Genomic DNA, 26483 nt, shown 5'->3' on the forward strand with positions numbered 1-26483 from the left:
CAACTGCCTTTCACCCTGCTCTCCCCTTTTAAAGTGTACAGCTGAGCAGAAAACCCCAACTTCTGTGGACATCAAGATGCCTGCTTTTTTTATTGAACATTTGTGCATTTGCAAAGCAAATTGTTTCAAGGTGACTGCAGGGTCATCTTCATGACCATCACGTACAACCTCTCTCATAACATCAGTTCACAGCGTACACCTCCTGTTAATAGGGAAAATGCCCCTGGCTGCCGAAAACAGGGTATAAGACTCTTGGCTACTGAGTCCAGTTTGCTGGTCACTGGGTCACCTCTTCCATCCCACAAAGTTATTGGGAAGCATTTTTAAAAACAATTTGGCAGATGGAAGGTTGTTCTGACTCTAAACAACTCCAGACCAAGTATTTTGCCCATTATTCATCACTGACTTACCATCTCATAACTAATGCCAATGTTGACACTGCAGGGCAATAAGAAATCAAAGCTTCCTTCCCTAGAAACTCTTCCCCACAGTCCGAAAGCCAGGTACACAGAATAAGATCAGGAGGAACCAACATTTAAGTTTGACAAAACACATTTCCATTACTGGAGTAACTGGAAAAAAAGACCATGTCTTTGAAGTACGAAATCACAATAAGCTGAAGAGTAATAGTGTTCATCAGCCAGCAGAATATTTTATCAAAAGAAGGCAACAGATCCTGTTGAATCTCAAGAGACTACTGGACTTTGATGTAAGAGTGTTTGGGTGGACCTAGCCAGAAGAGTCTTGCCCAGTCTTGAGACCTAAAAGAAAAGCTGGACACTGCTCACGACCTAGTAACTCATAACCTTGCTCCTATGGCAAGCACTGAAGGGACAGGTTCCGCATTCAGGTGAATGGCACTCCTCAAAGAAAGGGAAAGTATTTCATTTCCTTGTTTGAGGTACGCTGCTCTTCACTTTTCAACCAGTCTCTTTACTCTTTAGTAGTAATTTATGTTTATGTATAAGCATGTGATAATTACACAAGTTTCTAGAGAGCCTTGTAACACACCTGACACCTTCCTTTACAGACTTGGATAGAAAATGCATTCCTCTGCTAATCCAAACTACCAAGTTTCAGCCATGTTCCAGATTAACTGCTGTTAATCATACTGGTGCTATTACTTCCAGCAAGACACAAGGTATATATTTTTTATCACTATTTATGTTTTGTTAAACTTATTCAGATCTCATCATCATTTAGGCTATACAGAAGTGTTCATTAATTAAACCCCCTTATCTGGATTACCTTTATATTACTTTCTGTAAATTTTGCGTTGAAAAGCCTTGGCAATGTTACAAAAAAGATAAACTGTCTGAGCATAACATACAACAGACATAGCACAGCAAAGTAACAGTGCTGCACAAGGCAATGAACCAAAGTACTAAAAAGCCTGCATAACTGCTGGAACATTTTACATTACTGTATCAATAAATAGTTATCAAAAGTTTTCAGCACCAATAGAAGTTGAAGCAAGCCTTCCTTGAGAAGCTAAGGCAAACTTCTCCTTGCAGTCAATAGCTAGCAAGCAGTGTTGGTCTGTTTGTGCTTGTTCCTGTTTTATAAGTGTTTATAGTAGAAATAAGAGCTGAAAATACTTGTTTGAGCAAGCTTATCCGCCAAGTGCTGTAGCAGTAAGCGTGCAGAGTGCTTGGCAAGGAAATATGAGATTGAACAAAAAATGTAACCAATGGCTCAGGACCTAAGTCCTCTTTTTAAAATGCAATGTTGACAGAGATTTTAACAGATAATTAGTTATCTGAAGACAAAGCCCAGCATTAAGTCTTCAGAGCCAACTACTTGTTGCTCTTGTGTTGCTCTTTAATACCTTCCTAGCAGTTATTAAGAAGAGCTTCATCGCCAGCCACTCCTTCTCATTCCTGCTGGTCTTTTGTTGGAAAAAATCCCTCTCGAGTTAAGTCAACGTAAGACAAACTAACATGCAAAAAAACGTGATTTATTGAAAGGCAGCTCCAAGTTCTCCACACATGCTCAAATCCCCATGACTTCGTAAGGTCTGCCTGCACGGAACAGGAGAGAAACAACAGCACGCTGTTACTGGACCGCGGAGCAACGCTGCACCGAGCACTTGCAGCAGCCAGCAGGCACACACGGCTACAGCAGCACTTCCCAAACTTTCCTGCTTGCAGCCCCAGCACCTGCTCCAAGCCCCTTTCCAAAGGGCTGAAGGCTCCAGTCTCTAACTCAAGCCACCGCCAGCCTTGGGACCAGCCTCAGCCGCCAGGAGCCCACCACCCTCCAGCAAATGGGTGCTTGGCAGGCAGCACTCTGATGGACATCAGCAATGCCAGCACAGGACCCTCGGAGAAAGCAACGATCGGGCACATCACTATGAAGCCCAGCTGTTGGCAGAGCTGCAAAACAGATTCGCACCCCTTCAACGGAGCCCAAACGAGAGAGCTGTGACCAGCCCAGCGCTGGGCAAACTCGGAAGGGCAAATCCACGGAGAGGGGCTGCTGAGGATGCAAAGAGGATGCACCAAAGTCCCGTTGGGAGCCTCCAGGGAGTGCTGCCCACCCTCAGCGGGGACCCCCGAGCCCGCCTCCCCGGGGAGCCCCCCTCTCTCCTCAGGGGGGCCGCTGCCAGCCCGGCCCCCGCTCCTCTCCTCGGAGCGCCGTGCGCGCTGCTTACCCAGAAGCGGGACCCGCAGAACACCTCCATGGCCACGGCAGGGGGAACCGAGCCTCTCCTCCTCCTCTTTCTCCTCCTCCAGGCCCACGCCGGACAGCGGGAGAAGCCGGCCCCGGCCTCTCCTGGGCGGGCCGGGGCTCGCCGGGCCCGCACCTCCCCGCCCCCGGCCCGCCCTCGCTCTCTCCCTGGCGGCGGCGGCAGGCGCCATGGCCTCGCCCCGCTGCCCTCGCCCCCTCAGGACGGGAGGCGCCGGCCCGGCCTTTATCGCCTCGGCGAGGCTGCCTCAGGCACCCCTCTGTAGCCAGTAGGGCCGGGGAGAAGGTGCCAGGTCTCCCCTCGTGGGCATGTGGCTCTGGGCACTGAAAGGCAGGCGGTGCTGCCAGTGTGGGGCTTCTTGCTCTGTTAGGGTGGCTTCCCCATGGAAGGATCAACCCCCTAGGAAGACGTTTTCCTTGCTCTGTGCCACCTGTGGAGATAAATAGGGTCTGCTCTTGGAGGGAGACATTGGCAGTTCCCACATAGTGGGCAGAGAGAGGGCTGAGGGGCTTGCACATGTCCCCAGTCACCTAGGGATGTCTGCTGGCCACCTGGGTTTGAGGCTGTCCGTGTCCAGCCATCCAAGCTGCTCAGACCAACATTTACATCTCGGAGACACTCAGTGTCTCTCCTCTAGAAAGGCTTGGAGTGTGGCTAGCTCAGCAGCACCACAGATGCGAAGAGAGAGCAGCAAACCCAGGCCCAAGACCTTTGCTTCCCTGGCACAGCCCCTGCCACACAGCTCTGAAACCAAGGGTGCTGGACAAGAAAGAACAGATGGCTGTTCATAAACAGTGGTGTACCCTGAGTCATGGACGTCTGGAATCTCAGGAAAATGGCCTTAGTTCCCTATTTTTTCTGTTTATTTGTTTTTTTTTGTATTCCTGCCTGGCTGTAGCCTAGCCTCGCTGGTATCCTGCTAACAGGAATCAGGAGTTCTCCAAGCTACATTTAAGCCTGGCCACTTCTGCGAGTGCCTAAATTATTGTCTATCTGCAGCCACTTCCTTCATGCTAATTGCATCCCCTGTAGACATTAGGCTGAAACCGTGGCGTGGCTCTATTTTAAAAGCTTCCAGTCAATAAATTTCATGTATATGTGTAACTAATAGATTTTGTAGTGCACCTTGTACACAACCTGGCTTTTACTTCCTCACAATGAAAGAACACTGTTTGCTTTCCTCTTGGACAGGACTTGTCCTTCAGCATTATTGGCCTTCTAGCACCTGCTGTTTGTTGACCTGCTTGCTGTAGCATCTGGTCCAATATCATCATCTCACCCAAATCTCCCCGTTGTCACAAATCTACTTAAATATCTTAAGAGTTCCAGTGTCCATGGTGAAGAACCGTCAATAAGAAGGCTGCCATCAAAAATTTTCAAAAGAGGGAAGAAGAAAGATGAGAAGCCCAGAATTGCTGTGCACCCCAAATATTTCCGTTCTAAAGAAAAAAAAAATCTGCTTATCTTTTATGCCTGGGCCATTGACACTAGCTCTGACACCCACTGGAGGTGGTATTATTGGAGAAAGCCAAATGCTTTCATCTAACAGTGCTCAGCATTTGTTCTAGCCATTTACTATAATCTGGCTAAAGGGACACAGTTATTTTTTGCTGTAGAAATGACTGAACTTACTATTGTAACAAGATAAGATCTCACCCAAGATTAAATTCTTGGGTGTTTGCCTGCAAGATTTGAAATCTCAGACTGATCCAGGCTAATCAGCACAATCACATTACAACCTTCTGAAGGAATACTTACAGGAACCCTAGCCAACTGTGTGAGCGAGATATTGAAGGACACCGCGTGCTCTCTTTGCAAATCTGACATAGGAACTTCTGTTCAGTGTTTGTTCATAGTGAAAGTTTAAAGGAAAGTCAGCAACAGCTAGGAGTTCTCCTTTGTGGTTCTTTAAACCTCCTCCCCTGCAATTTGGTGAAGTTTAGAAATTTGTCCTAAATTAAGATTGGTTTTAACATTACGAGATGTCACAAGTAAAAAGTACCTCAAGAACAGTTACCAGAGGCTGTGTGTACAGGAGGGGCGAGGTTTGTTTTATCAGTGTACTGTACGGTTCCATGATATGTGCTATGTGCCTTAATCCCTGATTAAGATATTGACTTCAGAAGGAATGCTCCACCGTATCTGTAGGGAAAGGTCCTGTATCAGGGATTTTCCCTGGGTCTCACAGGATTCTAAATTAGGTGGGATAGACGATTCTGCCTTTTGCTTCATTTCCTAGTTTGCGGTGGGCAGCTTCTGCCTTTGGTAGCAGCTCATTAAAGAGGGATGGTTCTGCTGAGTGGGTGCAACGGGGGTGCCAGCTCACCTCTTGTGCCCCTCCAGAGCTCACGGACTGGAGGAAAAAGTCCAGTCTGGACCTCACAGCAGACCCTGCCGCCTTGCATTGACTTCACAGTGTGGTTATGGACTTCCAGGTGCTGTCTGACAAAAAAAAAGCTGGCAGAGAAGGAAAAAAAAAATCAAAAGCAAGAATGAAAGAAATATTAAACAGTCTGACAGATAAGATGGAGGGAAAAGTTAAAAGCTCCTGGGAAGGGCTATGGTGAAAGATTCTGCTGAACCTGCTGCAAAGCAGAGCCTGAAGCACTATCACTCTTTGGTCCTGTTTCCTTTTGATGATGGAAGGAAGACGGCTGTACCTAGAACATGTAATCACTCCTGTGATGTTCCCCAAAACGCAGACTGGCTACGTAGAAAAACGCAATGGCACCTTTTGTATGAATGTCAGGAAGGTCATGAACTCGCCTTTTCTCACCATATCTTTATTCTGGGGAGTGGCAAGATCAGATCTGAGTTCATTCCTTAATGTATTTGCATCCTTTTTTCCATGGCAGCTGCATGCTAAAAGGACTTTTCACCTGCTAACTTGTAGGGCAAGCGTTCAAAATCAGCGCAATCATGAAAGACCTAAAAGGCACACCCAAGGCCACACAGAAGCAGGTTAGCTATAAACTAGAGCGATTGCTGGGCAGAAAGGAGGTACCCTGAGAGAAAAGCCACTTGTGTAAGCACAGTGACAGGTAAAAGGCAGGCACCTCTTCAAACCCTCACCTCATGATGACTTGCAAGGCCCTGAAAGCGAAGCATGACCTACTCTCAAGGAAATCAGCATAAAGAAGGACTTTTAAGGGTGAGGGCTGGGGAGGGCTTGAATTCTGGGATTTACAGCTTTACTGTTAGTTGACTCCAAGTATCACCTTTGTTCTCTGCTGAACAGCACAGAAACTCCCTTCCTGAGACCTGCAGAGGTGTCACGGATGATAGGAAAAACAGGCCACTATAGCAGCATTTACAGCACGGCCCTATAAATTCACTTGTTAGAAAGAGGATGACACCGTGTTTTAACAAGTAAGATATGGACTTGCAACAAACTGCTTAAAGTCAACACTGCATGAGTAGCTGAAGATTTTTTTTTTTTTCTGAAAATATCAGCGCTGTTGCTTATAGTGTTTTCTTCTAGCAGCAAAGGATTTGACTTTCTTTCTTTCTGGAAAGCACGATGGCCAGTTTAGAAGTCCCATAGTTAAAACAGATGAGGGAGCAGGCTGGGAATACACAGCCCCCAGCTTTTACTCACAGCTTCACCCTTTGCTTTGGGGCATTTATCAGCTGGATGGCTTTGTAGGAGCAAAAGGCAAGACCTTTCCCCTGGCTGGAATCACAGAGGTGGCACTTCCCTGGAGAACCAGTGCAGGGAGAGGGACCACACCACATTTGGCCTCCAGCTGCCTTGTAAAGTCCTCCTGTTAGCTCTGGGGTGAGGTGGGATCCGCCCAGTGCTCTGTTGGAAGAGAAAATGGTGTACGCATGACTCCTCCAGGACACTGTGTGTAATGCCATCCTCCCCTGTTCTGTGAGTGCTCCCACATTTTGTGCTCCCACATTTTTTCCCTGTGAGCAATGAGCAGAACCCGGACGTGCTGAGAACCGTCCAGATCGCCCCAAAGTGGTCCTGGAGCTGCTTCAGCTGCGAGCAGCTGAATTCTGAAGGCACTGGGTGTCTCTGTTCCATTTTAGATAATTTCACATACATACTCTTAAGTGCCTAAAGAGGTTAATTAAACCCATGGCAGGTGTAACACACCTCAGTTTGTGGGTGGTTTAGCTGCAGAAAGAGATTTGAGTGATGAACAAACAGCCACAGACAAGCAGCACATGGCACTCGAGCTTACTGAGGCCAAGACCCAAACTAATCTATGTCAGCCCCCAACACACTTGCCACAGGTTATCCTCTCCCCCTGCCAGCTTGGCCACCACGTAAGCCTCTCCTAGTTTTAATGGGCTGGAGCCGTTCAGGATTTCATCACAAAACGGGCTCGCAGAAGTCACGGTGGCTGCAGTAATCCCGCTGTGAATGCAGGATCCTGCTTTGTTTGAATGAACAGGGAGTTGTCACTGGCCCTTGGCCACACTGGGATGGTGACACCCAGCAGAGAGGCTCTGTGCTGCCTTCGCCTGTCTCAGCTCGGCACATGCTGTCCTCCGCAGCATTTTTGATTTGCAGAATGACTCCAGCATTAACTCCTTCTTGATTTTCCCAAGAACAGCTGGAATCTACCTTCTCTTTCTGCAAAATAATTGTCAGCACAATAAGTAATTAAGTGGTTTAACCGTCCTTTTTATTTTCCAGCTGGAGCTTAGGGGTCTTTGGTTGCACTATTCGCACTATTAAATAGGTACTGAAAGATAATCTATTCAGGACCTTGAGGACTTGCCAGTTAAAGCATCCGGTGACTCAAGCAATAATAGAAATTGCCAGAGGGTGTTGCAACATTATATAGTGCTGTAAACACATCTGAAGCATAGAATACAGCACATAGAATACCCTTAAACCCCAATCATCCTCAAATGCAAAAACGCCAGCGAGGCGGTGGCTGGCGGCGCTGGAGAACACGCCAAGCTGACCAGAAACAGCAGGACCTCAGGTGCAGCCTTATCTAAGGCACACAAACATCCCAGCTGAAGCACTTCATGGCATTGCCATCTAGTGACAAGCACTCAGCCAGCGCCCAGCCAGCACGAGCCACGCAAGGCAGGGTGATTATCCTCCTCCCATGCTGGGCCAAGCAGAGATTAAACTGTCCAAGCCCACGGGTCGCAGATGCTGCTGCTGTGTGCGAGTGCCCACGCAGAGCGGCCACGGGCTGGCACACAGGGAGATGTGCTGGGCTCTGCGTTTGAAAATGTTTCAAGGCAACATCAGCACATGCAGAGACAAAGAAGCCTTTGAATTGCTGCCATGGCCTCTGAGATGCTGGACAGCCCTGGGATCATCTCTGGATGCGCTGTTGTCTCCTGGGGCTTTGCTTGAGCCCAGGCACAGAAATGCTGCACATCAGCCTGGCTTTGGGCAGCTCCTGCCAACACCAAGCAATGCGTGGCTCCGTGGGCTGCCACAGAGCACCTGAATCTGGGACAAATCCTTCCTCTCCTCCTACCGTAGGAGGGGATATTTATACATTTAGCGGCTGGAAAACCCCGCAGAAGGAGAAACCCTCCTTTTCTTTTGCACTGCGCTGCTTCTGTCACACCGAACTAGGACACGAAGCAATTCCCCAACAGGCAGAGCTACACGGCAGGGGCTTTCTGACCAAAACCCCGGGCAGCCCGAGCTGTATCCCCATGCCCTGGCCGGCAGCTCGCCCAGCCCAGCAGCTCTCCCCAGCTCGCTAGGTGGTAGCAAAACGCTGCGCACCGCGCCGAGCCCTGCCCTGCGTGGGTCCGAGCCCCCCCCAGCTGCAGGAGCCTCCCCCAGGAGCCGATCGCAGCTCATCGTTTGCACGGTGCTGGTGGTAATAAAGGGAGCCGGGCACGTTTCTTTAAATCTTTAAATCGCTTTTTATTCCTTTTTTTTTTTTTTTTTTTTTTTTTGATATGGCGGTAGGGGTGATGTACAGATGGTGTCTAAAACTTGTTGGTGTGTCTTTCTTTGCATCTCCAGAGCATCTCCCTACAGAAAGGCTTCTTGTATTTCTCATGCAGCTACTTGCAGGGTTTTGCAGAGCTCTGGCATAGGGATGTGGTGAGCACACAGCCCTTCCGATGGGACACTGCTCTCCAAAAAGGAGGATGGCTGGCCAAACTCACTGAATTGTCTGGACTAAGCCAGAAACAAATTCAATCTGAAGTGCTACTCCCCAAGAGTAGCTACCATTACGTAGAAAACAGTCTAGTTCCATGTGGCATCCAGATTATCCACCGAACAGAACAAAATGCCGTGCCCAGGCTCTGGCAAGTTGTGAGCATACCCACAAGCAGCCAGCCGGGGTGGGAACCCTCTAAAAACCACAAGCAAAACTCAGCAAAAAAAAAGCTTCACACAGGAATACTCACGAAAGCCAGCAAATAAAATAAAATAAAATAAAATAATAAAATAAAATAAAATATAAAATAAAATATAAAATAAAATAAAATAAAATAAAATAAAATAAAATAAAATAAAATAAAATAAAATAAAATAAAATAAAACCCCCCTCCCAAGTTCCACCAATAACCCACATTGAAAACAGAAGAATTTGATTTCCCCTACAAGAAATATCTGACTTCCCCTCAACTCACCTGTGTGCAGAGAGGTGCGAAGTGCTCACAGCTGCAGACTGCCCTGCTTTTGGGGCTAGCCCAGCTGCCCTCAGTGCTATCAGGACCCTCCAACCTTGTGGGGTTGGCCCTGCAGCCTGCACCATGGGGATGCAGGACAGAGCTCACCTCTGGAGTCCTGCTCTGCATGGCTTTCTGTGGGATTTTGCATGGATCCACATTTTGTCTCTGTTGAAGGGCCAGTTTTCTTCCTACTGCTTTCTACTTGGAGATGGATATGAAAGGGCTTCCACCAAAACACGCTCTAGACAACATAACTGCCCTGGGTGCCAGCTTTTGGGTTTAGGGTCCCTCTGGCTGCAGAGCGATCGTCCTGGCTGCACAGTGGCCAAGCACTTGGTTTCTCCCTCTAGTGGCTGCTCCTCAGAGCAAAGGAGACAACTCACACTGGGACCTGCCCGTAACCCCTTTGCTACAGACCCCTGAAGAGTTCAGGGCCAGATTTTTCTGGTGGTACCCAAACAGCACCTGGGGGCTGAGCCCCTGCTGCCCAGCAGCTCCTGGGGGAGCACCACCACCAGCTCTTGCTTTGCAAGCAGCCAAACAGCTGCAGGAGCGATGGAGGAGAGGCTGCAGTGCTTCAGGCTGGAAATCCTGAAGTTATAAATGTGTGGAAGAGCCTGGCCTCTTTGCACAGCCACCCTTTTACATGGGCAGATGAAACCTGCCCCTTCTCCAGACTCCGTCCTCCCCAGCTGCGGCTGTCCTCACTGCAATGCCGGCAGCCTCCTCCGCGGTAAGCAGCATGCCAAATTTTGCTTTGCCAGCCCCGTGCAACTGCAGAAGCACCACTGACGGGCTCCTTGGTTAGTAAAACAGCACGCCCTGGGCAGCGTGCTGGGCCGGATTTGCTTGTGGTGCCAAACCAAATTGTTTCACAAAGGGCCGCCGTTTCGCAAGGCTTCTTTAAACTTCCCATCTGCTGCTGCTATGCAGTACCTATGCCAACTGTCCACAATTAAAACATTCCTCAAGATTTGATCTGAATGATACAGATTATCATCAACAACAACAAAAAAGGGAAGTGCACATGGATGTTCTTTTCAAAAGCTTTTAATAGGACACATTTGTTTTTGTCATTTGTAAAGATTTACACTCGTTTTTTTTCTTTTTGCTTTTTGTAAAAAGGAACATTTTAACCCAATTTTGCCCATGAATACCACCTTTTGTTGCCCTGACCAGAAGACCTTGTTTTGGCCTATATACCTGATACAGTATAACAATATATTAACTATTAAATACAAAGTTCTATAATATATACTAGGTTGTTACGGACATTGCAATGGTACTGTGCCTACTCTAGTCACCTTGTGTAATAGTGTACATGGGTTATTATAGCCAAAGGGGCAGAAAAGGGGAGACTGGGGCATAGCCTAATTTACAATGGTAACACTTTTGTTTTCTTTTTTTAATCTTTTTTTATTTTTTTTATTTCCTTGAACACACCTTGTGCTGAGTGCAATCCACAGAAGTCAAAAACAGTGTTTTCTTTGCCCTCCTCCAAAATATCTACAGTATAAACGGCCTGTAACCGAGCTATGAAAAGTCAGTCCTATGTGCAAGGGGCTGTAAGAATGGAATTTACATTTTTCCAGACACGTCTGCAATCTCTCTCCTTCCTCCTGTGTCAGCCTGGCAATGGCAGAACATCCTCCTCCTGCCTGTATACAGTAAATCCACAGTATTAAAGTGCTGGTGTGCTTGAATGAGCTGGATAGCAATGCGACTACTTTGCCACCAATATGGGCTGAGTTCTGGGGGTAGATGTTTTATATCAGTACAGTCCTTGAACAGTAATAGCACTGCAATATCATAGAACCTTAGTTTAGCTGCTTACTTCTAAACACAACCTGGATGCAGGCTCTGAAACTAAGCTATAAATGTTGTAATACAGTAGGTCTGGCTCCAGGTTTATGAAAAGAAAATTGTAGGTAGAGCTGCTTCTGTTCCCAAGATGCTATGCAGACTTTTAACAATTTCTCTATAGATTTCTACAAAAATATAAAAAATTCTATCAACATAACCATTCTACAGAATTCCTGTGGATTTTGTACATTTTGATTAAAAAAAGTCAAATTCTATAAAACCCCCCCAAAGGTATTTAAAATTATCTGAAGATTATTGCACGCACTGCAGTACATTTTTATTTGTTTTTCAAAAGGGCGTCTAGAAAAAACTTATCTGGTTTAGAAAACAAACTATTTTACATGGATTTATTTTCCTGACTGCATCACCGTACAGGATTTTTTATTGGCTAGTCCTTATTGAATATTCATGTATGATGTAAACTTTTTGTTGCTTACACAAACCTTGTCAGTGGGCGAAACCCCGAGTCTTGAAAATAGAACAGCCTTTAGACTTTGTTACATTTGGAGTTGAGCATTTGGATTAACATCACATCACCGTTTTGTGCCACGATTTCAAGCTAAAATGCTGCATGCTTTTTTATCAGGAAGGGACTGTATAATTCCAGAGATATAAACACACGCCTGATCATTAAGGAATCAAGGTCAGCAATTTCAGTGGCCCAGCTATTTTCCCAAATTATTTAGTAAACGTGAAAGGCAAAGCTAAGGCTCATTATGAGTGTAAAACCAAAAAGGGATTACGAATATTTCTCAGGCTTAATACACTGTAATTTTATTATTTCCTTAAATATAATCTGGGGGAAGAACTGATGAAAGGTTTGTTTGAAATCATTGCTTTAAACGGGCTTAGCTCTGGATTTGGCCAGGCATATCAAAGAGAATCTTCTCTGTGTGGGCCCATGGTGAAGAGGGGAAAAATGTCCCAGCCAAGAATTAATCTGTCTGCAGTAAATAGTTCAGAGTGTTAATCTTCGTCCTTCAAATACACCGAGTGCCTGACTTCCTGCTGAAGTCCCTTCCATTTTCACAGGACATGTAAATCAAAAGGGATTGTTTATGGAGGAAACTTCTTCGAGTGAAAATAAAGGAGCTTAAGACCTGACACAGGCTGTTACGTATAAACAGCATCTTTTCCTGGTGTACATACTTGAAGCTAATGCAGACACATGTAGTCGTAATGGTCTAATCTCCGAACGGATAAAAGGCTGTGTATCAACATCTTTAAGTGATTTGAAAAGATCAGTAGTGCTCAAAAAGTTACAAACTCCTGACTGGTAGAATTAGCACAAATCCTTCTCGTGCTTGTGCTGGTTTAGGGACGTGATCCAGCAAAGACTTATCCACGCATGCCATTTTAAACCTGTGACTGTTCCCATACTTAAAACCATGCCTTCAAAGTCTTATTTAGCCTACATCTTAATTTGATTTCAGGGAGGTTCAGTGAAGTTAATGTCTGCTTTCTATCAGTCTTGTGAAGAGCAGGATGAGTCGAATGGGGCCAGCCCCCAGTGATTTCAGGCTGCGCTGTCTGCTTCTGTGATTGCTTTTTGCAGAGGGCATTAGCGCAGAAGCAAACAGTTCATTTCCTAGATGACTGATGCTAAGGACATGTTAACAAAGTAAGGACACGGATTCCATTTTTGTTGACTTTGTATCATGAAGTTGCTGCTTAAGGCTTTTGCTAGATTTGCTAAATAAAATTTCAGCAGGGTTGTGTCAGTTAACTCCAGCAGTGGTAGCAAAAAACCCTCAACAACCATTTCAGTACTTACAGACTTCCTTCCATGCGCTCTGTAAAATAACTTTCAAACTGTAATAGGCCTCGATTCTGCTCAACACATAAACATAAGATGATCAACTTCAACGCAGTTTAAGCAAGAACTTGAGACAGGTGCTCAAGCACACTGCTGTCCTGGGGGACCGAAGCCACCCAGCTCAAACCCTAAAGCTGGCCTTGTTCTCACCTGCGTCCTGCTGCAAAAAGGGGGCTCCCCTGGGAACAGCAGGCTTCCGCAGGTGTGGAACTCAGCAAAAGCAGCAGCCTGTCTCCAAGATGCTGGAAAACACTTCAGAAGTGACCACAGGCTTTTGTTGCCTCGGTTTCCTAGGCACATATGAAAATTATCCGTTGACTTGATTTTGCGAGCCACCAGTGGATGATCTATAATAATCCTGTTGTAAGTCAATATTGTGTAGTGCCAGCGTACAGTTGGATTGGCTCTACATTCACAACCTCCAGGTGTATATCAGCGTGTTGTACATTCCGGGTTTCGTGCACCTGTTTTTTTCTCTAGATGTCAATTTTACACAAGATTCGAATATTATTTGGTTAAAAAAAAAAATGCCACTGCATTTTTATACTATCCAAGCAAGCTTTTCTTTTTTCTTTTTTTTTTTTTTTTTTTTTTTTTCCTTCAGAAAATGACTTCAGTCCAAGGGGAAAAATAAATTACATTAAATAATTCTTATTTACTGCTGACTGTGGGATACATTTCCTCTGTAATGCACTAATTGGCTACATTTTGTGCTTTGCAAAACAAAATGAAACCCAAACAAAACAAAACAAAAAAAGAGAAGGGATTAAATATATATTTTTAGGTTAAAATATTCATAAAAACCAACTTTATCTCAGAAATATTCTGAGATACATAAAATAGAGAAAAATTAAACGAGTCTTTAGTCACAAAATGTACTACATCCCGCAATACTAGATTCAATTAATTTAATAAAATATAATATACATATAGATTCTGCACATTGTATTGCTTTTACCTAAGCAGAACATATGCTTAAGTAAGCGTGATATAGGTTAACCACTCTTTTAACCAGCTGGTTCTTTAATCTTTCTTTGGAAATTTTTTACCCAGTGCCATTTTGGAATACAGAGTTTTTGATTTTTTTTTTTTCCTATTACATGAAAGGAAGAAAACATTTGGCACCAACAGAAAAGTAACTCAGGGGTCCATTTCCGTTTGATCAAAGGAAAAGCTAGGAAGTGTCAACAAGTCTTTCTTTGGGGTAGGAGATGTTGACATACTGTCTGGAAGCAACGAATCCCCTATATCCATCGAATCCTTGGAATCACACGATGGAGCACGCCGTCTCAAGCAAGTATCTCCACTGGCAGGTGAGATGCTGTGAGGTCCTCTAGGTAGCAAACTCTGTCCATCGGGTGGATCTATAGATATACACGGAGGGCTCAGTTTTTTCTTCTGCCGTGTTCCTTGCAAGCCTTCCATTTCACTTACCACCTGACTTATGAAGCCAGAAGAGCTAGATGTGGAATGGTGCTGAGGGCTGTTTTCCATGGAACAAATCTCTATTGAATGTCTCCTTTGATCATCTAACCAAGAGGGCGGTTTTTTTAGAAGACCCTGGGTGTCTACACTGTGGTATTTCTTCAGGTCCTTCAGTGTAACGCTGCCGGTATTGCCCACGTTCCTCTTAGGAGTGAGAGGCTGAGCCTCTGAACAGGCACTCGAGGCTGTGCAAGTTTCTGAAGTGAAAGGCTCCGAGGAGCTGTTTGTTTCAGATACTTCTTGGTCCACTGAATCTCCAGGTGTCTCCTGATATGAGTCTGCACAAGCACACGACGCTGGTGCCTGCTTTGAAATGTTATACTGGTTGTGGGAATGCTGCTGCGTATGAACGCTTGCCCGGCTCCATGCGGCCAACTCTTTCGCTTCTGAGGGCATCAGGGCACCCGATGAGTCCTCCCGGGGAGCAGCGGGGACATTTGGGTCAGAGAGTTCACTCACCTCGGTGTGGAGGTTCTCCTTGCTATCCAAAGAGTCATTCCTTATAGCCATCTGTACGGAGCGCATAGGGATCGGGGAGGAGGGGAGTTGCCAGATGAGAGAGACAGACCAAACAAAGGTTAGTACAAGCAAGGCACAACCTTTACAGGGCACCAGCTCTCTGAGATACCTCAGCACAGACCCACTGGCTCCTACAACTCGGCCTGCACTGTGGGTTCTAGCAGTCCCCATGCTTCAGTGACCTGTGGGCTTATCCCTGTCTAAGAGACAGCACAATTTGACCCTTTATTCTTCATAAATGGTTGACCTCTAGTTTTCTCGTGTAAGAATGAAGGACTGCAAAAACTGAATGCCCCCACCCAAACTTAGACATATTCTGGTTATGCAAAGGATGAGGATCTACGGCAAACCACTTCGTAATTTTTAGCAGTGCAGGTATAAGGAGGAGAAGGAAACTGTGAAAGTGAGCCTGCATATTCCCTTCTCTTGCTCAGGTGGCGCTGAGGAATGGAGCAGGATCCCCAGGGCCACTGCCACCAGAACAACCAGTCTGTGCCCACAGCAGGGCAACAGCCTGTCCCTGGCTTTGGGACAGCTTTGTTCCTATCCGAGCCACAGCTCTGCACCATTTCACAGTGTGGGAGCTTGAAATGCATGAGATGCAGAAGCTGGATGGGACCATCTGTAATTACTTCCACCTATTCTGATGCTTGGGTCCAGGCTTTTTAAGGCACATTTTGCCTTGGCTGTTTTGAGCCCTATGCAGCATCAGTGCCTGCTGGCAAAAAAATGCCTATGGCATGGTTTGAAGGCTTTGTCTTTCCACTGCATTGTATCCCTTGCCAAAAAGGTTTATAAATCAGCGACATTAACTGGCCCTTAAAGGCAGCATCTCAGTTTGAGAAGACTCTTAAATGATCTTAAAGATTAAAAACTTCATAAAGAAATTTGGAGGAGACGCATACAGCTGGTCTCAGTCCTTTAGAGAAGTGTAAGGAGATGAAATTCTTCATACTAAGGAATGTTTTTGTGATGAATCACCCCCAAAATGATCTTAGAATTTTTATAAAAATTGTCCCACAAGGATCTTTTGAGCCAAATGATCTCTATTCAGGCAAAGCTCTCATCAGCTGCAGTATGCACATGTGTGCATGCACGAACACCAGAGACTATTGTTACATCTGCACATTGGACTCCCTTTGTCGTCTCTGAGAACTGAGAGAATATTTAATATGGCAAATGATTTTGTCCAACACTAGCTAATCCTTTCTAGTTAAAATTTTACAGTGTCAGACTGGTAACTAACCACACTCAACAGTGGAGCTAATTCTGGCCTCCTCGATGCCATTTGCTTTGGGGAATGCTTGGGGAGCAGAAATCATGTTCATATCCTGAGAAGAGACACAGACCACAAAAAAAGTAGAACAGAGCAGCAAAAAGTAATTATTGTCATTACTTTTGCTTGTGCACCAACCTGTGTTGCATACAAAGACAGCGTTAGTCAACACCAATTCTTTCTTTCCCTATGATACAGGCATCTTTGGTAGTTGTTAGAAGTGACTGCTGGTATAAAAGTTCTACTGGTTTCTTTCAAAACAAAAGGACCCTCTGCCACCCCACTGGTGTGTACACCTCTAGTAGCCACAACTTGGTGTGGGCTACACCGTGGACACACAGTCCTGGAACCAGCAAATCAACCTGGTTTTAGTTTCAGGTAGAATTCCCCTGGAGAAAAGCATCTGCACTGCCAAGGAGCACATTCCTCAGTGGGGAGCTTGGCTTTACACCTTCTCTCAAAGTATCCGATCCACTCATCTTCATCTGCGAGTGCATTGCTAATTGCCAAACTTTCCAGAGTCTAAATGGCATGGTACTGTGGGGACTGTGTCCATCCACTCTACAGCACTCTGAAGGGAAAGGGAGGTTAAAGACACGGGTGTCAATGGTGGAGGAAAGTGCACGGACCAGGTATGTGGTGGACAAGATTTATCTATGCACAAATTTAGGATAGAGAGGGGAAAAGGGGGAAGGGAAAAGAAAGAAAGAAAACAAAAAAAGAAAGAAAAGAAAGCAAATCAGAATTACATGCAATATATGTAACAGTAAGGAAAAATGGGTACTGCAAATCAAAATGCTTTGCTAGCCTGGGCTATACCGATGTGCCAGTAACACATCAGTGGCGGCAATAACAGGAGCCAGAGAGCACTTGAGCAAGCAGAACTGCCAGGGGTGTAAAGGAGATTTTACCTCTTCAGAGACCCAGTTTCAGTGTCTGGCCATCTAGATTACAATTAACTCTAGCAGCAATTATACCGTGTTGCCAGGAGCAACTTCTAACTCCCATTAATGGTGCTGGGAGCTGCTTGCTACTGAGGAGCAAGCCTTGGGCAAACACCTCGCTAGCTTTCAGAGGGATGCGACTGGCCTGCAGACCATACCCGCTCACCATCCCAAAGCCTTTTTCTTCCTGAAAGGTCACTCCAAGAGCATGGTTATGTCACCGCACGAGCAGAGAGAGGAGGGAGGGGAATAAATTAATTTAAATGTATGAAAGGTTTTAGAAAGAGAAGCCTGCAAAAATGCGAACAAAATTAGGTTGAGGAAGATGGCTAACATGGTAATTTATTCTAGATAGATCAGTTCAAAAAGATGGGTCTGTTATTCATTAGAAAGCAAGAGAGAGTGGTTATGAACTGGAATCATGACATCAATTAGTTTCCCCATTAGCAGTGATTGGGGTAGCTGGCCATCCCTCTGCAAATGAATACATGCTAGGAATTTCTTATGTCAATTTAGTATTACAGACTAATGTAATTGTTAACCTTGGTACTTCACATTCATTTTTAGAGCTTAATGAATCAACTGTCTAATTTGTCAATGTTGATTAAAAGATGAAAGAAAAGGGAATATTTTCATGCAGGAAAGAAATTGTTTTTGAAAAAATAAAACCAATCTACTCTGTGTATATAAAATCAGACACAAACTAGTGAAGAAAGCAGAGTTTGGGAATCAGATATGCCTCTGGTCCTGATCCAGCAGCACAATGAAATATGTTTAAAAATGTGAGAGTGAAGCACAAGTTCAAGTATGCTACTAAAAAGGATAAATTTAAACTTATGTTTCCAATCAACCAGACTGGAATCTTTGATTAGATCTCTTAGATCTCTGGTTGAATCGGGGCTTAAATCAATGCCAGGCAAAATAACAGAGATAAAACCAGTTACAAAATAAAATATGTTCTGTTTTGCATATACTCAAGCTTTTCAAAAGCACATAGGAGATTTAAAAGGATCTTAATTTTCAATTCTCACTGTAAAAACAATGTGCTTTCCATGATGGTTTTGCATACAATGAGATATCCAGCTGCCTTTTAACATCTTTCCCCTTTCAAGAAATGAGAAGAGTCAGAGGAAGGGTGGCCTGGGTTGGAGTTTGCAGTCACTGTGTCCTTTCAAGCACTGAGAAAATCACAGCAGTTAAGAATTAGTTCCTTAACCCCAATGAGCCCCTGGGGAGCATTTGGCTGCATTTATGAAGAGACCTGAAAAAATAAAGTGCTAACATCGTGGAGAACATTTAGGCACGTTGCCAGAGGAGATGATACGCATCACACACATTCTTTGGAGACCCCTGGATGGCTTTCAGATCAAAATCCATCAACCTTTTTGTTATTTCTGTAGGACAATTACACTTCTCCAGAGGTTTCTCTATGAAACCCTCCTTGAACTTAAAATATGGGTAACCTGAAAGCATGGCAATATAAAACCTCAGCTTACCTGTCTGCGGAGTAGCCTCTCAGCAGAAGGAGAGTGCACCGGCTGGGAAACCTGGGATTTGCTCTCCCAGACCAAGTGGTCGTGAGCTCTTATGTGGTGAAAATGGTCTTTTGGAATTTGCAGGAGAGAGCTGGTGTCTGCTGGCTGCGACTGCACTGATGCCTTTGAACCTTGCAAGAGGAAGAAGAGAGAGGAATGTGACATGTTCCTCTGGTGACCTTTCAGAGAAAACTGCTCCTTTGCATCTTGGATCAGACAGGCACAGCAAGAACACTGAATTCAGCAAACAGCTCTCCATGACTGGAAAAAAAACTTCCACCTACTAATAAATTATTCCAAAATGGTCTATTATTTCATTTTTCTTGGCATTTTCCCTGATCCAACTGGGACTAGCTCCTGTAAAGAACAGAAGATTATGAACTAGAAGTTCATCTGGACCAGCAATTTCTACATCCCTGCGTAAGGGCCAATAACTTTGCAGGCAACCACTCATCTCAGCACTGTGGGGATCTACTTTTGAAAGGTTCTGGAAGAGGATGTCCCCATACCTGAGTGTAAGCAGAGGTCGACTGCTGAGATCTCATTCCCAGCATACACACTGGGAATCAAGTGGAAGAGAACCGCACCTGGCAGCTTTCAAGGCTAGCTTTACAAAGCATCCCAGGAGAAGGAAATGCATACTCTCCAGCCTCTTTCTGACCCTTTGTGGTTGCTGGCTACTTCTTCTAAAAGGTTTGAAACTCTGCGTGCTCCCCCCACACGGGCTCAACATTTTTCAAAACAATTCATTTAACCTGGACCGTATCCCAGAGAATCTCATTTGTCCTGGAATCTTTCCCAGAACAACAGCCCCATTACGAAGGAGTATTCAAACAAATACCTCCTGCAAGTGCCAGTGTTTCTGACAACAAAACCTTTCTCAGCTTGAAATATTGTGGCTTAGTCGTGGTGATTTATTAGAGGTGCCTGGCACCTTTTCCTATCTTCACAGCACTTTACAATATTACAGACTGTAAACAGGTAGGGGTGACTTCCCCCCACCCTGAAAAACAGTGACATTGCAGGTAGAACAGGACAATGACAAATACGCCAAGATTCAGGCACCTTACCCACCTCTGAGCACTTTGGCCCAGTTAAGATGGCTGGAATTTCACCAGCAGGAGAAAAACACAAAAGATTTAATTGCTCAGCATAATTATGAATAAGATATCAGCTTTACCTTTCCAAAATATTTCTACATTTTAGCAGAACCATTTTTTTTCCCTGTGGATTCACAAGGGTGCAATGCCTGCCCCTATAAGCCAGGACTGTCAGATGGGGTTACACAGTTCTCCATGCTGGGAACTAACTGCAAAGTACAATCTTGAAAGGAAGGACTCAGAAATTACTCACTTTTTGTTCCTGATATAGTGTTTTTCAAGACAGGATGAGTGTGTCTGAATTAAGGGTCAGAAATACAGCACTGGAAACTCCCACTGTAGCAAACAGATTTTTTTTTTAAAAAAAGATCAGGAATTATAACTCCAAGGAATTCCTTGGCTGTTACAGAGACCCATAAATTCCATCTCCACCAAAGGTAATGTGAGTTCTGCTCTTAATTTCAGTGGGATTTGACCAGGATTTCAGCTGCACCTTTTACGTTATGTGAAAACAGATTCTTCAAAGGACAGCTCTCGACCTTGAAAATTTCATATTGTGGCAGAGATTTCTCACAACTCCAGATTCATCTTCCTCCGTTGTGTCCGCATTTTCTTTCTGCTGTTCAACAGTCACTATTCATCCAAGTTCTTATTACTATGCAAATTTCAACATCTTATTTCTAATCTGCTCAAATCTCCTACCATTCTGAACAGTGCTGAAATTATGTTCTGCTTAGAGGCTTTCAAATGACAATGCTTGTAAAAACTTCTCTGTCTTATCTGTGACAAATGTCTAAAATGATGGCCTACTAAGAGCACGTACAGGGGAATTAAAGACAGCTACATTCACTTACCAGCCAAAGGTAACCCCTAGGAGACAGTAAATGAAAATATAGTGATAAGCACTGGAGGCAGCTCAAAGTACAGGTACAGAGGTGTATATAGAGCCCTCGGTATCTGCAGCACACTGCATCTAAGAATATCTCTGAATTTAGCTCTAAGGCGTGCATCCCAACCACGCACACTGAGAAGGACAATCCTACACTCTCATTTTTCCATTCATCTCACACCGAGCTCTCTCTCAGTTCAGCATGTTTATGTTCATTTTACAGGCATTTAGAGACACCGTTTTCCCTTCTTTCACAGATGTTCCCGTACAGCGCTTCCAAAACCTCTACAGCAGGTACTGCTGCAAAAAAATAAAATGGGCACAAGGAAATATTGTTCTGCTGGGATTTTTGTTCCTGGACAACAATTAGCCTGGGTAAGATACATGAAGCTTGGGTCTTGTTGACTGTGACCATGCCAGGGCACGATCAGCCAGGCCAACAGCTCCCTGTGCCACCGCCAAACTCGGAGGAGAGGAGCAATCCCTTCAGCCTCATCTTTGCAAGCTGAGGGGGCGGCTTTGCAAAGCCATTCCACACATCTAGGCCCCCCCCAAGACCCTCTTAGGAACCGAAGGCAATTTGCTGCCTCCTATTGACTCGCTTAGACCCCCCCAGCCCGCGGCGGTCACAGCTTTGTACCTGACTGGGCCTTGTGGTGGGTCGGAGTCCTCTCGGCCAGGCCGGCGGTGCAGGGCCGGCAGCGCGGCGGCTGGAACATGTAGCTGTCGTTGGGCAGGGAGCGGGTGCGCCCCACCGACGGCTTCCTCACGCTCAGCAAGTCCTTGTCTGGGGACAGCGTCAACGTGTCGTCCTTGGAGCGGAGATCAGCCTACGGGGAGAGAAGCAGTGAGGAAGGGAGAAGCCGTAGGGTCGGGAAGAGGAGAAGTGCCCAGAAACGCTAGCGACAGCCATTGCAACCAGTATGGCACGATGGGCATGCACATCGTCAGTATGCACGGGTGGCACAAATGGATCTACCAGGAAGCTAAACCCCTCGGTTGGTATTGTCGAGAAACTGTCACACGGAATGGACCACAGAAACAGAGGAAGCAACACTGCGGTAATAAACCATGACTATTTCGGGGGTACGTAAAGAAGGCATCATGCCTCAAGGCCAGCGGTAGTCACATGCTTTGCAAAACTTTGATCCTCTGCAATAACGATAAAGCTTTCTCCATGTTCCCTCCTCTGCAAGTCAGACTTTTGCAAAGTTTCCCCTTCTAATGACAACATCAACAACAAAAAAAACAACGGAAACCAGAAACTCACCAAAACTATTTTACAGAAAATATCCTACTCTGGCTCTCAGCACAATTTTATTGGTTTTCTTCTCATGTTAGGAATAACTAAACCCATTTTATTGAAAGGGATAAACCTACTGCTTCGGGGTTAAAGCCATTCTCTAATTAGAAGGGATCTAACGCAAGCAAGGGTTATTGTATATGTGTTGACTGTGGGGTTTTTACAGCCAAGGAGTCTCTTAGAATGGGCAGCACCAGATGCAATATCAAACGAAGTAGATTCAGGTCTGATTTCATAAGGAAATATATCTCCATCCCAGAACTGTTCCCGGGTGTTCTTGTGTGTGACAGTGTTAGAAAAATGGAAGTAAAGTCAACTTTCCTGTTCATTTCTAACGAAAGAATTATCTCATCTTTAAAACATCTCTATTGAAAACCAGAGAAATCAGATGTGACATTGTCATTCGATACAGTATATTGCAGAGCGTTTTCAGAAAACTTTAAACCTTATTTTTGGACAAGTCTTTCATTCACTCAGTGCACTGCAGTTATTGCAGTTTTTCCAAAATCAACGTTCTGAGGCTGGTGGTTTTTATGTTTGGTTGTGGTTTTTTGCTTGTTTAATTTTGTCCTCTAGTCATAAAAACAAAATTACGCTGTGGCATTTCATTCGCACAAAAACACATAATGAGATTGAACAGGATTTACAAAAAAGAAAAAAAAATAAAAAATAAAATAAAATTAAAAAAAAAAAAGAAGACTACTTGAAAAGTTAATGAAGGAAACAGGTCTGCACTGTCACTTTCACTCCTGGGGAATCTGTCCATTTGGATCTAGCTGGGATCTACTCATGATCTAGCCCAGATACAAGAGCCTACAGGATCTTGATCGAGCAAAATCTGTGCTGGTAAAGCTGAGACTTGGGTTGGGAAACCTCTTTGTTCCTCCCTCCCTGCCTTCCCCTTCAGAGCAGTATGTTTATATTATTTAGCTTTCATATTATTTAGCCTAAAGCAAAAATGATGGCCTGAAAGCTGAGCTTTCAAATTCAAAACCATTTGGGTTTGAACTCGAGAATTTGGATTCAAGATCCTGTCCAAACCCAACCTTTAATGAGCCTCTAGGTTCATTGACAGGATCCAATACCACAGAGGACTTGTTTCCAGCTTCTGATCATCTTGGGACAATCTCATGAGTGAAATTCATGAAAACCATTTAAAATGGCTGCAAAATGATCCTCTGAGTCCAGCTTGCAAGCAGAGCAGTGGGAGCACATGACTTTTTGGTTCACTGGCAGTTTTGAAAAACAAACATGTTGTTTTGGCTTGACTGAAAATCAAATTTCAGTTTTCTGTGAACCAAAAAAAATAAAAAATCCCTAACCAAATCTATTTTGAGTCAAACAAAACATTCTGTCTGAGGTAGTTTTCAGCTAATGTTGTGTATAAATGAAGTATAAAAAATGCATTTAGAAAATATTTCAACAAAAGATTGCAGTTTTTCAGCAGTTTGGGAAGACATCTTGACCACTTTGTTGGTATTGACACACAAATTCACTTTTTTTCCTTCTTTCTTTCTTTTTTTTTCTTTTTTGGAGAAAACCTCTCTTGGCTATATCCTTGAGACTTTACTATGCTGTCAAACTGGCTTGCTTATAACCTGATTCAAAACTCAAATAGGTATCTCCTCCCTCCAAACTAACTAATTTTGAAACAAAATGTCCCACACAAAACGTTCAATGCAGTTTACAAAATCTTTTGTACATGATGCCATGAAGCATGATGGGAAATATTGTCACGGTTTAAGAGGTGTTTCCCAAATAAGTATTAATTAGGATGGCATTTGACTAGAATGGCAGAAAATTTATCAACAACACAAACATCCAAAGGCAGGTACATGAACAACAACAAAGAAAACAAGAATGATCCAAAAATGTTGGAAGAGGAGTTATGTCTGTTGTACAGCAGAAAAAAGCACTTGACTGCTACACAGCTAAAAATGTCTAATGTTTCAAAGAGGAGATGGTTAAGGCAGGGTTCAAAATACTGGTTACTTCATTCAGAAAGAGACAAAATAATCCAGACTTTTTTTTTTTTTTCTCCAGTGAGATGACTGCGAGTAAGAATTCAGAAAAGCAGCATCTCCGAGAGATCCCCATCTGATATTTGTAAAATAAACAGTCTGGCCTGAATCATGCAAAAAGCCTTGTGGTGCCTGTGTTCATAAAGACAAAAATCCGTTACACACCAAAGGGTTGTGGATGACCCCTCTGCAGAGGACACATGAGTCATTAGCTCATGGGTGTCTCTTCCACGCAGCATCACTGATTTGTTTCAGATGGAGAGGAAATTTCAACCTTGATGCTTTCCAATGCCTTTTTTTTTTTTTTTCTTTCTCTATTTATTTTACTTGTAGAAAACACATTGTTTTTACGTAAGACGCCAAAGGAAAAAAAAAAAAGAAATACTTATTTCTCGCAGGGAGCCAGCTTTGTGGACAAAGAGTGGTACCAGCCCAGGTCCTAATGGCATTAAGGACAACGTCCTGTTCAGGGGGAAGGTTGGTGCTATTTGGAAATGTGCTTGAACTAAGAATGCCATTAGGCAGGTGTAGGGAGGCAAAAGCAGTATTTCGAACCCTGTAAACATCAGACTATACAGTGACCAGTGTATGTACATTGCTTTCCAGAGCATTAAGTAAGTGTGTGTAAGTATCATCAGGAAAAGAGTCATCCGTCAGAGCTAAGGACCAGGACTTTTCAGAGAGAATATCTGACGTCAGAGACAGAGCCTCCATCTCAGCTAGAGGGATCTGAAGGGAGAGATGATTAAACATAAGAAACCAGGACACAAATCTTCAGAGAAAAAAAAAATAAAAGTATCATAATCTAAACACTTCTAGACGCTAAAGCAATATCCCTGCAGTGGGAGCAGCTATATCATGCACATTGTTACCAGGGACAGAACATTAAAGAAACAGAATATAACAAAGAAATGACAAAAAGAGTGGGACGTTCATACTTAAATGCTTACCGATGGGTTGCGAGGGAGTATAAAACCACACGCTAATGCTAGCATTATATTTTGTTGTTCTTCTGTCTAGGTGGAGCAGCAACAGTAACATTGCTTTCCTACTGGAGATACTTATCCTCCTGGCTGGGATCAAGCACAAGAGGCTTCATTACCTTTTGCCTTCTCTGGAGCAGTTCCTACCCAGCACCTCTGCTGTTTTTGTGGTCTCCAAGCTAATCTGGTCAGATCCCCAAGGATTCCTCAACACCAAAGCCATTTCAAGGCTGGGATATGGCACATGCCTTTCTCTGTGCTCCAGGAGGGCATGGAGACCTCTCCCCTCCCTGACAGCCAGCTGGGACCATCGTTAACTTCCTAACGACTCAACAATGACAGTGAAATCATTAAGGCTTGACTGAAATTGGGAAGGTCAGAAGTACCTTACTGAGGACTTCTCTGGGCTTTGGCCTGCTGGTGAGCCTTCAGCACCTGGGGAAGCACCAAACCTGCCCTGCCAAAAACACCAGCTGCATCCCTCAGCCCCCAGCTGCCACCACCGCTCTATCCCCTACCAGCTTCAGCACTCCTGCTGCACCAGCACATCCCTGCTGAAGGCATTCAGGGAGAATCTTGATAAAGATCTCTCCACAGACACAGAGCATTTTTCTAAGAAGCACGAAATGTTTTGGAGAGAGAATCCCCAGCCTGGGTCTGTGTCTGCAGCTGCTGTGTCCGTGGCAGCAGGCAAGCAGCGCTGGAGAGGACATTTCACCAGGTCACAGGCAGCCTGGACATGTCCCAGGTGCTTCTTTTTCATTCCCCATTTCTCCCTGTGCATTTTTTCCTCCCTACCCTCTATGCCTGAAGTCTTTCAACAGCAACATTTCTTCCAGCAAAAACCACAGAGGCCCAGATCTGCTGCTGTTAAGTTGTCAAAGGGTTCTGAGTTACCTCACTCAAAGAAATTATATCGGTGGGGTGAAATAAATCCAGTGACGAGTGAAGTGACTTTGAGAGTCCCAAAACCTTGGCTACAAAAAGCAAGAGGGTCGGGCTCCTCTCATCTAACCTCGGGCTTGGTAACTAACGTCCACTGGCAATGGATGAGAGATGCTCTGGGGGACCTCCTGGCTTCCCCCAGGGCCCCCAGCCAGGCAGGACTGAGCAGGCTGCCAGCACGAGGACTGCAATCCCTAACGGGGATGCCGATGGCTCCTGGGGACACATCCAGCCCGCCCACTGGAGCTGGGCTGTGCTGGAGCGTGGTGGGCGCCGGCATCTCCTGCCCAGCAGAGCTGCTCTGCTGGGAGCTGCCATTCGTCAGGTTGCTTTCAGCAGGTCCCAGCGCTGCTCTGAATTCCTGACTTGCCCGAGAACATGACAAATGTTGTGAGCGGAAAAGCCAAAATGTAAACAAAACAGCCCTCCTTTCAGCCTCCCCTCTCCCAAAATTGAATTTGAGGCAGTCAAAACATTTTGTTGGAAACATTCAA

The 26483-nt window shown here is 44.8% G+C and overlaps 2 protein-coding genes across 26 annotated transcripts in view; both read right to left on the minus strand.

Annotated features, from left to right (window-relative positions):
• The window catches only part of ABCC3 (ATP binding cassette subfamily C member 3), a 48306-nt gene extending 45492 nt beyond the window's left edge, over nucleotides 1-2814 (minus strand). For all 3 annotated transcript variants that reach the window (XM_068654711.1, XM_068654712.1, XM_068654713.1), the window contains exon 1: nucleotides 2654-2814. In XM_068654711.1, the coding sequence (XP_068510812.1) occupies nucleotides 2654-2683 (30 nt within the window). In that variant the 5' untranslated portion in view covers nucleotides 2684-2814. The remainder of the gene's footprint in view (nucleotides 1-2653) is intronic.
• Nucleotides 2815-10699: 7885 nt separating this feature from the next.
• Nucleotides 10700-26483, minus strand: part of CACNA1G (calcium voltage-gated channel subunit alpha1 G) — a 130297-nt gene continuing 114513 nt past the window's right edge. For 21 of the 23 annotated variants that reach the window (XM_068654816.1, XM_068654821.1, XM_068654815.1 and 18 more), the window contains 3 exons: nucleotides 21378-21567; nucleotides 18710-18879; nucleotides 10700-14984 (listed from right to left, as the gene is read on the minus strand). In XM_068654816.1, coding sequence (XP_068510917.1) covers nucleotides 14130-14984; nucleotides 18710-18879; nucleotides 21378-21567 — 1215 coding nt within the window. In that variant the 3' untranslated portion in view covers nucleotides 10700-14129. The other 2 variants (XM_068654838.1, XM_068654837.1) reach the window with 1 other exon arrangement.

The sequence above is a fragment of the Anas acuta genome, chromosome 18 (genome assembly GCF_963932015.1).
Source record: "Anas acuta chromosome 18, bAnaAcu1.1, whole genome shotgun sequence".
NCBI lineage: Eukaryota > Metazoa > Chordata > Aves > Anseriformes > Anatidae > Anas > Anas acuta.